The following is a 17,971-nucleotide window of genomic DNA, read 5'->3' on the forward strand; positions in this document are numbered from 1 at the left end:
GGGGTTTCACCGTGTTAGCCAGGATGGTCTGGATCTCCTGACCTCGTGATCCGCCCGTCTCAGCCTCCCAAAGTGCTGGGATTACAGGCTTGAGCCACCGCGCCCGGCCCATTAATTAAATTTATAAGTCTTCTCCAAACAAGATGATGTGGATATGTAGTTTACTTTTTGTTACCACACGATGCCTCATTCAAGGATTACTTTATCACAACAAAGTATATTTCAAATAAAAAACAAAATTGTACATTAATGACCAATAAAATAAGACAAACTGTAGGAAAATGATTTATGATTCTAGCTTTACATGAAATTGGCTTTAACATAAAAGTTTATTTTGGGGTATAAGCTTAGATAATAAAATAGTAAAATGGAAGAATAAGAGCAAATCAAATAGTAATTCCAGAACCTACCGACACTGCCAAGATCTCCATTCTCAAAGAACGTGAAATCCCTCACGTGAGTGTGTTTTTCATAATTTACCCACCAGTCCTTACCCTGCTGCCTGGATAGCCACAGTGATGACAGTTATTATTTCAGGGCTATAAACGGGCTCAGCAGCATTAAGGCATTTGTAATTTGTTTCTAACTTTTAGCTCCTAGGCTAACCATTGTGCAGAACAAAACCTTTTCTGGCACATCTACTCTGAGAGACTCACAGCTATTATACTCAAAGTTCTTAACTTTAAGAAAAAAGGAAAGGAATCAAAATTTATTCTCTTAGAGCAGCAGGGTCCAGCTTCAAGCCTTCCACTAACATCCCTCTTACACCTTTTAAAGAACTCTGGTAAGCAGGTTGACAGAGTGTTAGAAATGGTACCGAGAGGCAGAATATTAAAAGAAAATTGCCTTTCTTTTCCTGAGTAATTGTAGAAAGAGCAAATTCCTTAGAAAATCAGAGGCACAGAAACATCACTGGTGGGCACTATTGAAAAGGGCAGCCGGGGATTTGTGCATAAAGAGGATACCATTCCACATGCAGCAACTACAGCCAGAGTTTATGTTCTCTGAGCAAATTTCTTCTTCTTAATAAAAAAAAAAATCTATTTTCATGAAACACATTAGTGGCAATCTCTAAAAGTTCCTAATGTATGCTTCTCACATTGAGGGTTGTTTTAAAGGATAACTTGTCTATTTAAATTTAAGCCATAACTGGAGAGTAAAATGTAAACAAAAATTGAGAAATCTGGTAGCAGTTATAAGCAAGCAAACTGAGACTTGAGAGGGGAAAAAAAGCAGCACTGCTACAAACCTCATAACCAGGCCTCAGAGTGAGGGTACAAGGTTCCTTAGCCCATGGAAGCTCAAGTTTTTCTGCCCTTTGGTGAGACTTCAGGACAGTCTCTATGTGACCCATGTAGTAAGCTGTCTTAGCTTTAGACCAAGTGGTTCCAGTAAATCAAAAGTATTTTGGTGTTTTCTAAAACTAATGGGACCAACGTTAATGTTTTAATCATAATAAAAACTGTTTCAAGGCTATGGACTTTTAAAAGTTCATCCAGCTAATGCAGATATAAGTATTAACTAACTCAAGGATATCTTAAGTTAGTTTCCTATTGAGATAAGCCTGTAGTGTATCTGTGTATATTAATGGACAGCACCAGAGAGTATGTAGGCCAGGAGACAGGGAGACATTCCTTAGATACCTGACAGAAACAGGTTCAGTGTTAGCACTCTAACAGCAAACTATAGTTATTTCATCAAAAGAATGATTAAGACATACATGCCCAAAGAAAATTGGCCTGAGTATGCAGACTCCTCCTCTAAATAAAACTGATGTTAGCATATAGCAAAAAACATCCCAACTGGCCTCAATTAAATATCATAACTTCTTTTTGTGACCCAAAAAAAAAAAAAAAAAAATACTTCCAGAAAATACTGATGGCATGATGACCAAGGATAGGAGGCGAGTATGTGAAGGGTTTTACATTTCTATTGCTAAGACAGAATTTATTTATTTATTTAGAGACGGAGTCTTGCTCTTGCACCCAGGCTGGAATGCAGTGGCTTGATCTTGGCTCACTGCAGCCTCCACTTTCCGGGTTCAAGCAACTCTCTTGCCTCAGCCTCCAGAATAGCTGGGACTATAGGCGCCTGCCACCATGCCTGGCTAGTTTTTGTATTTTTAGTATTTTTTGTATTTTATATTTTTTGTATTTTTAGTAGAGACAAGGTTTTGCCATGTTGGCCAGGGTGGTCCTGAACCCCTGACCTCAGGTGATCCGCCTGCCTTGGTCTCCCGAAGTGCTGGGATTACAGGCTGAGATTGAATTTAAAAAAATCTTTTAGTCAAGTGCCTACTAGGCAGAGATATTACATATAGAAATATTTTATAATGCACTCACACTTTGGTTAAATATTTTGTCTTTTGTGTATGGCACTATCTGTGGATATTAATTAATATTATCCAGGTTCATAAAAATGGTCTGATCTATAAAATTCTCTTTATTATATACCAGGTACTAACCAGAAAGATCAAGTAGTATTTAATTCCACTTGATGATGACTAGAACATCATACAAGTCATAATAGGTACTATCATTTGGGAAGGGTCAGAAAATGAAGAGATAGAAGATACAGAATAAATTAAAGGCATAATGTTTGTTCTAATGGAATTTAAAACCATGGAAACTGGGGCATATCTTTAAAATAAGAATACTTACAAAAAATATAAAAGGTCATTATTTACTTAGAAGTCAAATGATATAGCAGAGTAAACTCCACATGACATTTCTAACTTTCCTGACATAGAATTTTGTTGTAACAAGTGCACTGCTAGAAATTATATATCCTCTCCCATTCCTATTCATACAGATTGAAATAAGAATAGATGCTCCACCAGTTTCCCAATTGAAAATGTCTAAATTTAGCACCAGTTAACATGTAAATGGTTAGCCATAGGCAGAAGATGTTAAACTGGATCCCTTCCTTACACCATATATAAAAATCAACTTAAGATGAATTGAAGACTTAAATGTAAAACCTAAGACTATAAAAACCCTTGAAGAAAACCTAGGAAATATAATTCTAGACAAGGGCAAAGATTTTATGACAAAGATGCCAAAGCAATTGCAACAAAACCAAAAATCGGCAAATGGAAACTAAAGAGCTCCTGCACAGCAAAATAAACTATCAACAGAGTAAACAGACAACCTCAGAATGGGAAGAAATATTCACAAACTATGCATCTGACAAAGGTCTAGTATCCAGAATTTATAAGGAACTTAAATTAACAAGCAAAACAGACAGACAAAAACAGAAAAAAATCCCACCACCATAAAAAAGTGGGCAAAGGACATGAACAGTCATTTTTACAAGAAGACATACATGCAGCCAACAAGCATACGAAAACAGTGCTCAACATCACTAATCATTAGAGGAATGCAAATCAAAACCACAATGAGATACCATCTCACATCAGCTAGCATGACTGTAGTTACAAAGTCAAAATATAACATGCTGGTGAGGCTGTAGAAAAAAGGAAAAGCTTATACACTGCTAGTGGAAATGTAAGTTCAGCCACTGTGGAAAGCAGTTTGGGAATTTCTCAAAGAATGTAAAACGGAACTATGATTTGACTCAGCAGTCCCATTATTGGGTATATAACCAAAGGAATACAAATCGCTCTACCACAAAGACACATGCACACATTATGTTCATCACAATAGCAAAGACATGGAATCAACCTAAATGTCCATCAGTGATAGACTGGATACAGAAAATGTGGTACAGATACACCACAGAATACTACGCAGCCGTAAAAAAGAAAGAGATAATGTTCTTTGCAGCAACATGGATGAAGCTGGAGGCCATTATCCTAAGCAAGCCAACAGAGGAACAAAAAATCAAACACCACATGTTCTCACTTAAAAGTGGGAGCTAAACATTTGAGTCCACATAGACACAAGGGAGAGAGTAACAGACACTGGGGCCTACCTGAGGGTTAAAGGAGGGTGAGGACTGAAAAACTACCTATTGTGTACTATGCTTATTACCTGAGTGACAAAACAATAGGTATATTAAACCCCTGTGACACACAATTTATCTATTAAACCCACCTGCACATGTACCCCTGAAAGTAAAAGTTAAAAAAAAAGAAATACTATCTAAAATAATAATATTAAAATTTTAAAAATTAGCAAGTGAAAAGAAATACTTTGCACTCCAGCAGATGAAGACAATAAGGAAATACCTCAAGTCAATCACCATTTTGGTTTTAGGACACTTACATAGTGTCCTAAGAGACTGGACATTGCATTTGATCTTCTGATTTTAGGGAGTAGCTGGAGAATTTCAGTTGTTTCAGGTCCTTGTTATTTCTTATTTATACCAATAAAACAATCTCAAAACTAGCTTCCTGCCGCTTACTTCTTTTTGGTTTAGTGTATCCTAATATGGCTGTCACTCCTCAAACCATTCCCTTGCTCAAAAACTTAAAATGTTACCTTTCATAATTTATTAATAAATTCCTCAAATTGACACTCACAAAAGTCAAATCATGGCTTCATCCCCAGAAATGTATAGCGCTTTAATAAAACAGAACAATTAACAGTTCCCCAAACATTTTCTGAATGTCAGAGCATAGAGCTTCATTTGATGGCTTTCTCATCTTGGAATACCATCCCCTCTCCACCTGTCAAAATCCTCTCTCTCCTCTTTGGTTTATTTCACATTCAACCAACTTTACCAAAAGCTTGCCTGGACCTTCTTTCTCTAGTTTGGGCCCCACAGCACATTTTATGTTTTTGATATTACTTATTTAAATCCATGATATACTTAACCTTTGTGTACTAGTCTAATCTTATGATTAACTATATCCTCCTTAAGGCTAGGATATTCTACTTTAACAGCTTTCGACTCTATAATGCCCGATACAGTATTGTGCACATAAAAGTTCAATAAAAAGCCACTGAATTGATTGAAATTGCATTTTGACAGGAGTTTTAACAATACTGGAGTTAGGGACATATAAGTGCTCTATGCTGTTTTCTCATCAACTGGCTCAATAACTCTTTTCATATCAAACAAAATGGAAGCCATCCTCTTTCCTTCAGTGCCTACTACCTTAACTCCCATGTTAATGCTGCTTTAAAACTGGGCAATAAGGTTGTCATTCACCAATTTTAGGAAGTTCACTTGTGAAGGCAGGTTATCTTTCCTGGTAGCCACAAGTAGTATCAACTAGTCAGCTTGCCAAGCAGTCTTGCCACTATTACCCTTCTGTGCTGCTGTGGAGATCACTGCTACTCCTACATTGAAAGAAACCAAAGTTTGCTCGCTGCATTCCCCGTGGATAAGAAAACTGGCAGAGAGATGATGCAGACACAAGCATGTAGTGGCTAAAACACAGTGGGTACCACTATTGTCCCTGCTGGGGATGTGGGACGGGGGAGCAGCAGTCAGTGTTTAGGCACTAGTTACAAAGTTTGACCTGAGTTATTGCTATACCTAAAGTTGTAGAGATATATGAGGTATAGAGAAATACAGAAAGAGAAATATTAGCACTTAACTCTACTTCTGAAGTCCATGCCATAAAGACACTGTTTTAAGTAAAACTGCATAAAAAGCAAGATCCTCTAAGTAATTCTAAGATAACCCTCCTAAACCCAACAGTGACTTTGCTAAATTCCATTTAAATTAAATTCCTTTTAAGAAAAAGAACACTGTTGCCACTATTCAAAATGTGATGTTCTGTTAAACTAAACTGCATATATATTTTGATTAATAGTATTAACTTCTGAAAATTAAACATACCTTTAGAGACCGAACTGAATCATCAGCTAGACCAATCACATTAACATAAAGGAGATTGCTGTGCTTCAGAAATAGAACACAGTGATCCTTAAACATGTCCAAGTCTATCACTTTTGTATTTCTCTTCATCGTAAAAAATAGATCCCAATTCATAATTGCAGGGGTATCAGCTGCTGTTCTCATTAGCTACATGGAACAAAGTTAGAAGACATATAGGTAAGAAAACATGAAGGCTACAGCATCCAGAGATGAAATCACTGAGAACTAGACCATACTAGTCCTCACTATTTTATGAAGAGCTGAAGGAACTAACTCTACATCAGGGATAAAGTGTGACCATCACCATATGAATGAGTCCTGACTAGCCTGCTGGGTGGCGAGACAGTATGACCCAGTGCTTAGCCAACCACTGGACATTTGAGTGAGGGCATTGACAGCTAGCTGACTGACTACAGATACATCAGTGAGTTTAGCTGATACCAGCAGAAGAACTGCCTAGCTGAGATCAATCCAAATTGCCAACTCATAAAATCACGAGTTTATAAGTTTGCTCTTTTAAGCTACTAAGTTTGATTTTGATAACATAAACTCAGGACAGAATATGTTTTACTTACTAACTTTTTAGGCACAATGAAAATATGTAGAAGCATTAGCTCTAAGGGAAAAGAAATGGGATTGGTTATACATAGGAAGGTGGCATCAATTTATAAAACAATGAGCTCTGGGAGCAAGAAATGTAGTTGATCAAAGTGTGACACTTCTTAACAGCCCAAATGGGAACAAGGAGCATCTAGGATTACCTTAAATTCTGTAGGCTCTCCAACATTAGTGAGAATGTATAATTCATCATCTCTGTGTTCAACATAGTAAAGGACCCCATGTATTCGCTTCTGAATAAGCACTGGTGGGTCCCAAGGGCTCAGGCCATCTATCAACCACACTTCAGAAGTAGTCTTGTTCATAATATTTATGGTGAGGAAACGACTATCTTTTGTAAGATAAAGGAAAACAAAGTAGCTAGAGAGACAGAGAGAGAAACATGAGATCACAGTTTATTTCAGATGCATGCTACCTTGTTAAGGACAGTATCTCAGAGGTGGTCGGTATACATGTTGATTTACAATGCGGATAGGAAATAAAAATAATTCCTTAGTGAATATCACTTGTAACTTTAACAGTTAGCTATTATTTTTTCATTTTCTCCTAAAGGGCATTCAAAATCATTTACTTCTAACATTTTATCATAAATGTTTTCAAAATACAGAAAAGTTGAAAAAACCATCTCGATTCCATCATTGCTAACACTTTGCTATATTTACTTTATCACATATCTATGCATCTATTAATCCATCTTTATTTGGATGCATTTCAAGGTAAACTACAGACGTCATATCTCAATCACATGAGTAGATAACACAGCTTTTTGCTGAGGAGAGGAGATAAAATTTCTATAGGAGACACAAATAGGGAATAAAAGAGACATGGAGTTATTTTTATTTTCTTCTTTCTCTGTATGCATCTTGGGTTTTTTTTCCCTCTCTCCCAGTTTTCACAACAAAATAGAATAGGAAGAAAACCCTTCACAATCTTACTAATGTAACACATTTAAAACATTAACATAGCTATTTTACTTTTATATTTTTCCTTCTAAGGTATATTTATATTTCATGCATGTCTTTAAATAGATGTAATTATAATATAGATAAAATTTTTGATTCTGTATTTCTTATTTCATATAATATTCATTTTCTCGCTACATGAGTTGAAAGTCTTCGTGATTATTATTTTTAATGGCTACCTAATATTATAACAGGTTTAATGGCTACCTAATATTATATATGATAATTCTTAAAAATTTAGATTTTAATGTTTCATTATAATAAACAATATAACAAGGAACATATTCATGAAGATATTTTCCCCTTCCATGATCTTCACAATTATTTTCCCAGGACAAATTTTTAGAAATGGAAATACTAATTTAATAATTAAGTGTATTTTTATGACTTGATGAATATAATCAAATAATATCCTAGAAGCACTATACTAACGTACTGGGTGGCTTTAAATGTTATATTTATAGTTTTCCTTATTATAAAAGTAATTTATACTGAAACTACTGAAAAATATAAAGAATCCCAGTGCCCCCAAATAACAGCTGATTATAGTTTGGTAAAATTTCTTCTGTATTGGATCACATTACCATGTTCATTTGTCAGTCGTATTTCTTTTGTGAAATGTATCTATTTTAAACTTGGAATGTAGCTTAAATTATTAGTATGTAAATAGTCCTTTATAAATTAAGAATATTGGCTGGGTGCAGTGGCTCACACCTGTAATCCCAGCACTTTGGGAGGCCAAAGCAGGCAGATCACCTGAGATGAGGAGTTCAAGACCACTCTGGCCAACATGGTGAAACCCCATCTCCACAAAAAATACGAAAGTTAGCCAGGTATGGTGGCAGGTGCCTGTAATCCCAGCTACCTGGGAGGCTGAGGCAGGAGAATCGCTTGAACCTGGGAGGCAGAGGTTGCAGTGAGCTGAGATCGCAACACTGCACTCCAGTCTGGGCAACAGAACGAGACTCCATTTCAAAAAAAAAAAAAAAAAAAAATTAAGAATATAAACTTGTCTTTTTGTTGAAAACACTTTCTTCCATTTTGTTATCTAGATTTTAACTATTTACAATAGTTTTATAGTTTTGACTGGAGTTTAATATTTTAGGTAATCGAGACTGCTACTACCCTTTGTACTTTCTTATATTGATTTTACGTTTCAAAAATATTCCAACCAAGCTGAGTAAAAAGCTTATATTTTCATCTAATTAAAAAAATTATTTTTCTCAATGGATTCTTTAAATCTCTTAGGAATGTATGCTGACATATGCAATGATGAAAATTATTTTTTTCCAAATAATATTTCCCATTGCATTATAAAATAACACCCATTCATTTTTCATTTGTTTGTGATGCCTTTGATCCTATACATTTTCATATATACTAAGATCTGTTTTAGAGTTATTTATTCTAGGCTCTATTATTTGTCTATCAATTTTTATTATTTTTACTGTTATTGCTTTATATGCTTTAATATATAATTGTAGGGCAAGCCCCCTACCCTACTTTGCTCTTTATTTTCAACATTCTTTGCTGTTTTTATATATTTTTGTTTATATATATTTGATCACTACATGATCAAATAGTTGGTAGATATGTGGTTACAGGAAGTGAGAACACAAGCGGCTCTAAGGTAAAATATGTCTAAAAGAATATAAGAAATGTGGCCCGCGTGCCGGTGGCTCAAGCTGCCTAATCCCAGCCCACTTTGGAGGGGCGAGAACGGGCGGATCACGAGGTCGGAGAATCCAGACCATCCTGGTAACACTGTGAAACCCCGCTTTCTCTACTAAAAAAATACAAAAAAACGAGACCAGGGCGAGGTGGGGCGCGGCTAGTCCCAGCTACTTGGGGAAGGCTGAGCCAGGAATGCGCGTGACCGCTAGGGAGGGCGGAGCTTGCAGTGACTTGAAGACACGGCCGGCCCACTGCACTCCAGCCCGCGGAGGCCGACAGAGCGAGACTCCGTCTCATAAAAAAAAAAAAAACATATAAGAATGTAAAGAACTAGATGTTAATCTTTTTTTCCAATTATTTATATTGATATTTTAAAATTTAAAATGTATTTTCTCTATGATTATAAAAATAATAATGCTTATCACAAAAGAAAAGTAGAAAAAAAACCATTGTTAGTGCTTTGGGTATATTTCCTTTCAATCTTCTAAAAAATGCATCTTTTTTCCTTGATACCCAATTGAAACCATAACATATATTCAATTTTTTCACCTAGCACAATAATACATTTTTGAAATTTAATTTATAATTTAGTAACAACACATACTTTAAATTCTTCTATATATTACTAAGAATTTAATGGTTAAAAGGTACTCAACAATCATCAGGAACAAGGGTAAAGTTTTAGTGTGAAAGAGAGATGCCTATCTAAGTATACCATTTATTTAAGCAATAGATACTGACTAAATAGCACTATACAAACCTGGCACCCTTATCAATTAACATGCTTATCAATTAACATGCAAAGGTGAAACAGACTCAGTCTGTTCACAATCTAGCAGTTCTAGGTCGTCATGAATTTACATGAATGAACTATGTTGTAATTCACAAAATCAATTTCAGTTTTTAATAAAATGGTGGTGACATATTTGTATTTACTCTGATTTTGAATATTACCAGACTCCAATTTTGAATACGAACAACTAATAAAAGAATGATCGTTTTAGCCTTATTATTCCTGGTTCCAACCAAAATAAACATTTTAAGTCAACCAAGGTCAGTACTTTAAATAAATGGAGAAATGTTCTGGAGAAAAGATTTAATTATGTTACTCTAGTACCTTGGGTCTTTTCTGTGTAAAACGTTCATTACGTTTGTTATCACCAAAAGTGGCTCGATATACGTCATGACAGCGAAGGTTCCTCTGGAAGGTGTAGAATAAAACATCTTCATCTTCCTCATCCTTTACCCATTCTGAAAGAAAATAATGAGATAATTATACATAATCACCTACATACCATTAAAAAAAAAAAGGCATAGCACATTCTAATTCTGAATGCCAGTAAGAACATATACAAGTTTATCCCTGGAAATCTAAATATTTGACTGTATCTAATCTGTGCTGTATATAAGCCAGAGAGCTTTCCTGAGAATAAACCACTACTACACCATTCCAAGGTTTCAAGTAGTTATCAGTCTCAGGGTACTCAAGTTTCTAAATAAGAGCTAAATGCTCAATATTTAGCAAATACATTGGTAAAGTCACATTTGCTTTTAGGAGGTGAATTCTGTTTCAGTCTACAACTTGAAACTGTAAGTTTGAAGAAATACTGCATCTTTCTCTCATGTGTAAACCACCTTCTCTGTCTGCTTTCAAGCCACAGGATATCTCCAACTACCAAACACAATTTTATGCTGATTCTTGATCCTACCAGAAGCTGTCAACAGAAGTTTGCACACAATTACATCATGACTGCCACCTGGCTGACAGTGATTGTAAATCATCATTGTATAATATGCACCGTGATTTCACAAGTTAAAATGTACAAAATATGTCTTAGAATTCAATAGTTAGGGTATAATTTCAATTCACTGCAATAATATTTAAACAATGGAGAAAATGATGGCAGAATATGAAAAGAGAGGACAAAATGTAACATATGTACCACTTGATGCTAAATTTAAAGTTAGTTCTGTTACCAAAAATGTCACAGCTTCCATTGATAAATAGGTTAGTTTAACACATACCAAGTTCTTTGGGCAGTGACTTTGGGCAATTTGCTGTTAACAGTTCTATAAGATAACATGAAATTGAAAAAATATATTCAAGCTTAAAGTTGAATAAAATATTAAGATGCAACTTATGTGTAAAAATTTATTCTAGATAATAATTTGGCAAAGAATTACTGATAAATCAAAATGTATTGTACGACACGGACTCTAATTATAACTCTTTCAAAAACACGAGTATTTCAAAATTACCCATCTAGATATATAGTTAAATAAGGCAAGGTTTCCTGAATAAGAGGTACATAGGAAGATGTATAGTGCACAGGGATATGTGGATCAGGCATTCACCTTCTCCCTCACTCACATGGGCCAAAAAAAATGTTTCAAAAGTGTTACTGTTGCCTTTCAACACAGAGGACTATTTTGGTTGGTGGCTTACCAAAACTGGACACATTTGGGAAAGAAACTTCCATTACAGGCTGATCGCTGAGCTTTATAATTACACAGGTAGATGCTTCAGAATCCTCAGTTCTTATCTTGGCAGCCACATATTTTTCATCTGGAGCAACTCTGATACAATCAATGAAGGGTTGGTCTAACTTAAGTTCCTCCAAATTGAATAAAACTTCATAATTATCATTGTCTGCTGCATAAAGAAAAATATGAAAGTGATACTTTCACAGGATGTACTTTAAAAAATTAAAACTGTATTTTAATGTTTTAAATTAGAATTCCCATTCTGTAAGAGGTCATATCCTAGCTTCTTTCAACAATGGCAGCTTAACTTGCACATAAACTGACAATAAGTTATTTAATATTACCTTATGCTATTCAATATTATTCCGTGCATCAACCTGAGACATTATTTGATATTGTTATAGTCTAGTTTAGTATTTACAGACCATACAGAATCTAGAAAGTTAAGTGAATATAAATGACAATTAATAATATATGTCAAGTGCCTAGCATAGTACCTAAGACACAGCAGATGCTCAAAAAATGCTAGATGCCGTCTCCATTCTCCCTGCCAAAGCTTCTGAGTCTAACTATATCTTACACAAACCCAGAGATTAAAAACTAGTCATTTAAAAAAATTCAGAAATAATATTTAAAAAAATCTTTTCTCTATCTTTGAGAAATTAATAAATTTCCTATAAAATATGAAATCTGAAAATTAGAGCATGTAAAAGAAAATTGTGGTGTACCTTCTTCATCTTTGGAACGAACCAAGCAACAACCTTCTTGGTAATAAACAAAACCACCATGTTTAACCTGATGATAAAAGAAACACGCAATTTACTTAAAAACAATTTAATTAACCTTTTCATGGTCTGACTATTCAAGATGAAGATGAAATGAGGCCTCTTACAAAAAACAGACCTGTTGAAGTATATGAATGAATACATACGAAATATAAAATTGACCATTTTTACAATATAGTTGATAAGATATGGTTTTCATATGTTCATGACCACTAGCGGGGTTTTTAATAGATAAACAAGAGGCAATAAAGAAAAGGTATAACAAAATCTATTAGTTCTCACAACTGTACAAACCACTTCTATATTTTAGAAACATCTGATACCTGTACAGTGGGGGTCAATTAACAGAAATCAAGTGGCATCTTTAAGATAATCCAAAATGATGCAGATGAGGAAACTGTGGCTCAGACTAGCCTGAAAACCCAGTCAATAACTTTCTGAGACTCTTTCCTTTAAAATATGCTGTCACCAACAACTATACACAGTCTTGATTTAACACAAACTATTTCATCTGTTATAGGGTGACAAATACAATTTGAAATTGAGAGAATGATTATTACCAAAATTTAAAGAGTGTTCTTGTCTAATGCCTACATATTAAATGTAATTGATTGGCTGATATGATTTCAGTGGCTTACAACACATTTATTATCTGTTAGTGACATAATTTGAACCTGGAGTTCCTTATTCTTAACCTACTATTTCTATTCTACTATGTATGTGATTTTCACTTATTGTGGTTCTATTTTCCAATTTTATTGAAAATTCAATTCATTTCTTTCTTTCTTTTTTTATTTTTTTGGAGACAGAGTCTTGTTCTGTCACCCAGGCTGGAGTGCAGCGGTGCAATCTCAGCTCACTGCAACCTCTGCATCCTGAGTTGAAGCGATTCTCCTGCCTCAGCCTCCCGAGTGACTAGGACTACAGGCACCCGCCACCATGCCCAGCTAAGTTTTGTATTTTTAGTAGAGATGGGGTTTCACCATGTTGACTAGGCTAGTCTTGAACTCCTGACCTCAGGTGATCTGCCCACCTTGACCTCCCGAAGTGCTGGGATTACAGGCGTAAGCCACTGTGCGCCGGCCCTCAATTCATTTTGATTGAATATTTATGATTGTGATAACCATAAAATGGTTAAACAGATACTTGGCTTTCATGGTATTATACTACTTAAAGTGAATTCCTTTTATTAAAAAATTTAGACAAAACAATCAAGTAATTTTCAAATAATAACAAAGTATGAACTAGTTTCATGTGAACTTCTCCTTAGAATCATTAAAAAATTCTTAAATCGGGCCGGGCGCGGTGGCTCAAACCTGTAATCCCAGCACTTTGGGAGGCCGAGACGGGCGGATCACAAGGTCAGGAGATCGAGACTATCCTGGCTAACACGGTGAAACCCCATCTCTACTAAAATACAAAAAACTAGCCGGGCGAGGTGGCGGGGCCTGTAGTCCCGGCTACTCGGGAGGCTGAGGCAGGAGAATGGTGGGAACCCGGGAGGCGGAGCTTGCAGTGACCTGAGATCCGGCCACTGCACTCCAGCCCGGGTGACAGAGCGAGACTCCGTCTCAAAAAAAAAAAAAAAAAAAAAAAATTCTTAAATCAGGGCTGGGCATGGCGGCTCACACCTATCATCTCAGCACTTTGGGAGGCCAAGGTGGGAGGGTTCCTTGGGCCTAGGAGTTCAAGATCAGCTTGGGCAACATAGTAAGACCCTGTCTCTTAATTTTTTTTTTTTTTAATCAGAACTGATTGTTTGCAAAAACCAGAATTAATATATTACAGTTGAAAATTCATCTTAGTTTCAATCATTACATTTATTGAAAGATGTAAAGGATCACATTCTGTGATCACAATGTGTTAAGTCTTTGCTTTTTAAGTTTTTCAGCATATTTTAAAGGCCAAAAGTAGTATAATCTTGATGTAGATTATGTCTCTAAACCACAAGGTATCTCATTTGCATCTTGATTGGTAATATCAAAAATTTTTTTTAAAGACATGAGATATCTTACTTCCACATTGATGATTTCATATTCTTCTTGTGGCTGTGTTTCTAATTTTGTTCTCACTTTTTCAAATGCATCCATGTTTTCTGGAAGGGGTTTTTCGTTTTCTTGTTTAACAGGCTGAAGATCCTGGAAAAAGTTTTGTTATGATCAAAATATTTCAAACTAGGGGAAAAAAACTTTTGCTTTTTAAAGATAAGGTCTATGGTATAGACCTAATATTGTACAAAAAATAAATAAGATTTAAATAGCATGCCATTTCACAGATTTTAAATGTCTTTCCTAGGTTCCTCATCGAATAAAAAGATCTCTTTTTCATTAAAAAAAGTAAACAAAGGAAGTAAGATAGAACATTTGGATGTTATCACGATTAATTTTAGATGAGTAAGTCTTTAAGCAGCAAGGAATACTAAGCAGCTCGAAAAATGTTCAGAACATACTATGGGGAAAATTCAGTACACAATTAAGGAGAAAATAAAATTCCATGAACTTTTACATATTTAATAGGAAAGTCAGGTAAAATAACAAAATATTTGGAGTTTGTAGTACTGACAGTACCTCCTAAAGGAAGGGACAATATCCAAAGAAGTGGAAGACATCATATCATTACTAGTAAATGTTCACTATTATTTTATTCCACAGCCAGAACGTGGTAAGGAAATAGTTTCACTACTTCATTAATTATTAATTTTTTACTTTTTAAATTTAAAGATTTAAATGGGTCTGAGAACCAACTGGATATAATTTTTCTTTTCTTGTGGGAAACTAACTACCCCCAAAACAGAAATGTTTATCAAATAAAAAAGTGAACCTGGCGAGGCGCAGTGGCTCACGGCCTGTAACCCCAGCCTTTTGGTGAGGCCAAGGAGAATTGGATCCACTTGAGCCCAGGAATTCAAGACCAGCCTGGGCAACATGGTGAGACTCCATCTCTATAAAAAATACAAAAGAATTTAGCCAGGTGTGATGGCACATGCCTGTAGTCCCAGCTACTTGGGAAGCTGAGGTGGGAGGGATCACCTGAGCCCGGGAGGTCGAGGCTGCAGTAAGGCGTGATCATGCCATTGCACTCCAGCATGCAGAGTGAGACCCTGTCTCAAAAAAAAAAAAAAAAAAGAGGAATTAATGCCTAATGAAACAGAGCTCCTTTTACAGTTTCTTTAAGGAAAAACAGTATGGTCACTTTATGAAAGGAAGAACCAGGAAAAATAATACAAAATTAATGAACATGAGTGGAGATACAGATGAAAGCTAAATAAGCATTCACTGTGTCTTATCAAGAGTGACTAATAAGCTAAGAGTTTTACTTGAGTTCTGGTAAGCAAATAAATATCATATAAATCATTACAATTTGGATAAAGCAAAACCTCAGTTTTCAAATTTAAAAACTGTTCAATAATTCAACACTCCAGTGATTTGCCTTGTTTAAGCAAAGGAATTCTGGCCAAGAATTTTTACTTCAGCTCTCTGCCAAAGATGACAATTGTACAGTGATTTGCACAGAAGGGGGACTTAAGTCTTTGGTAAAGACCTCCAACAGCTGGAAAGTATTTCTTGCATAAATATGTCTAAGATACTTTACCAACATTGTAGAGAATGTAAGCTATAAATACAGTTTATGTTACAAAGAGTGTACAATCTAAAATTAAACACAAGAATATAACAGAAAAATCACCAAAATAAATTAAATGGAAAATAACCATTTTCACAAAGGTTTTCCTTTTAGATTTTTTTTGGATACATTATTATTTGAATTTAATTAAAATTAGCAATAATGGTTGTTATGATAGTCTCAACTTAACAATTTAGCCTCTACTTACAATCATATAATATTCTGAATTTTTTTTAAGAGACAGGGTCTCACTATGTTGCCCAGGCTGGACTCAAACTCCTGGGTTCAAGCAATCTTCCTGCCTCAGCCTCCCAAGTAGACGGGACTATAGGTGTGTGCCACCTCATTCCATACAGTTAATTTTTTGAGTAATTATTTGAAGATCAAATACTGGAGGCTTATATTTTTATTTTTCATTCATTTTTTAAAGCATTTCTACAAAATCTATGGTTGATCTTTAAAGTGGTGAGACATGATATCTGTATCAATAATCCCCTCATATCACCATCATAAGTCAGAAGATAACTAGAAATCTATCCTGAAACTGTAAAATAGCAATAGGAGCTGCCTTTGCATTTCTAGATTCGGGATTGTCTGTTCTGTAATCTCCATTAAAACTTTTGAAGTCGAGTCAGGATTATCTCTCTACTACCCTGTAGCTTTTAAGCACATTCTAGGTCATGGAGCTGGGTTCTGTCACTTCTAAATACTCATTCTTACTGACAGCCATAGCCAACACAGAGCCAAAAGCAACAGAGCGGGCTCCAAAACCCATCTTCTTAACTTTACATTCCTGATTAATATTTTTTCTGTCATAAATCCAAATAAACTGAGCTTATCTGAACCAAAATAACTCTGAAAGCAATAGGATTTTTGACTGCCTTAATGAAATTTTCAAGCAGAACTCAACAGCGTTCTAAGTAACTCTTCCAAAGGAATTACTTCCATGGAAACTGATATTTTATGTAGTATTCATTAAGTACTCCAGGTTACTTTTGGTTTTTGTTCTGTCCCAAGGACACCTGCTAAGTGTTTTAAGCTTTCATTTCAATTTCAGCTAGCAATATCATTAGGGTACACAGCTAAAGCCATCCATTTTAGCCAGGTATCTTAATACTTTAAGTAGTCCAGTTGTTTCAAAGGCATGTACTACCCCTCAATGGAGCTGAGGTAAGGATGGCTTTACCTTCAGATTTTAAGAAGGTTACTGGTACACTATCGCTCCATTACTGGTAAAAAGAAGCACTCCTTTCCACTTCCCAAGTGGCCCACCACTAAATCATTTTAACAATGAAAGCTGTTATAAAATAGGAGAATGTTATGTGTTAACTTTATCTTGGCAAAGATGCTGAACTCTAAAGATTAAAAAAATGGTGAAGTAGAAAGACAATGGACAGCCCTTCAGTCAAGACTAATTAGCCATTAGTAAATGGCTAATTCTAAGGCTAGGGCAGGGAGAAAATACATGGTAGGTTTGGGAAATCTTATGCCAGAAAATAAGAAGTACTCAAAGTTTAATGGAGACATGTCAAAAGAATATAAGTGTCAACTGAAGGGGTTTCTGCTGGCCACATTTTGGACAATTTGAGCATCAAAAAGAATAATAAACAATAAACAAATAATACATTGAAAAAAGAGAAATCCACAGCAATTGAAAAACAGAATGCAATATGAAGCATTTCAATTTAGGAAAACAGAAAAAGAGTAAATCTTAAGGAAGTAGAAGAAAGGAAAGAAAGTTAATTTTGAAATTAAATTGGTAACAAAGAAACTAAAGAGAATCAAATTAAAAGTTGGTTCTTTTAGAAACCTATTAAAACAATGCAAAACTGATAATCACTAACTCTTACAGAAATTAAATGGTAATTAAGTGTCCCCTTCTTGAAAGAGACACCAAGCCCAGATGCAGAAAGGTAGCTTTCTTGGGTCTTCAAGAAACAGCTAATCTTTTCATATGTCAACTATTTAAGAAAATAGGGCCGGGCGCGGTGGCTCAAGCCTGTAATCCCAGCACTTTGGGAGGCCGAGACGGGCGGA

The 17,971-nt window shown here is 35.3% G+C and overlaps 1 protein-coding gene across 1 annotated transcript in view; it reads right to left on the reverse strand.

Moving 5' to 3' along the window:
* PREPL (prolyl endopeptidase like) overlaps positions 1 to 17,971 on the reverse strand; it is a 51,811-nt gene that overhangs the window by 15,322 nt on the left and 18,518 nt on the right. Inside the window, 6 exon segments of the mRNA XM_017862707.1 lie at positions 5,752 to 5,937; positions 6,552 to 6,768; positions 10,154 to 10,295; positions 11,491 to 11,697; positions 12,257 to 12,323; positions 14,329 to 14,451. Of these exon segments, the coding sequence (XP_017718196.1) occupies positions 5,752 to 5,937; positions 6,552 to 6,768; positions 10,154 to 10,295; positions 11,491 to 11,697; positions 12,257 to 12,323; positions 14,329 to 14,451 (942 nt within the window).

This window comes from Rhinopithecus bieti, unplaced genomic scaffold, assembly GCF_001698545.2.
Source record: "Rhinopithecus bieti isolate Rb0 unplaced genomic scaffold, ASM169854v2 scaffold_61117, whole genome shotgun sequence".
Classification (NCBI taxonomy): Eukaryota; Metazoa; Chordata; class Mammalia; order Primates; family Cercopithecidae; genus Rhinopithecus; species Rhinopithecus bieti.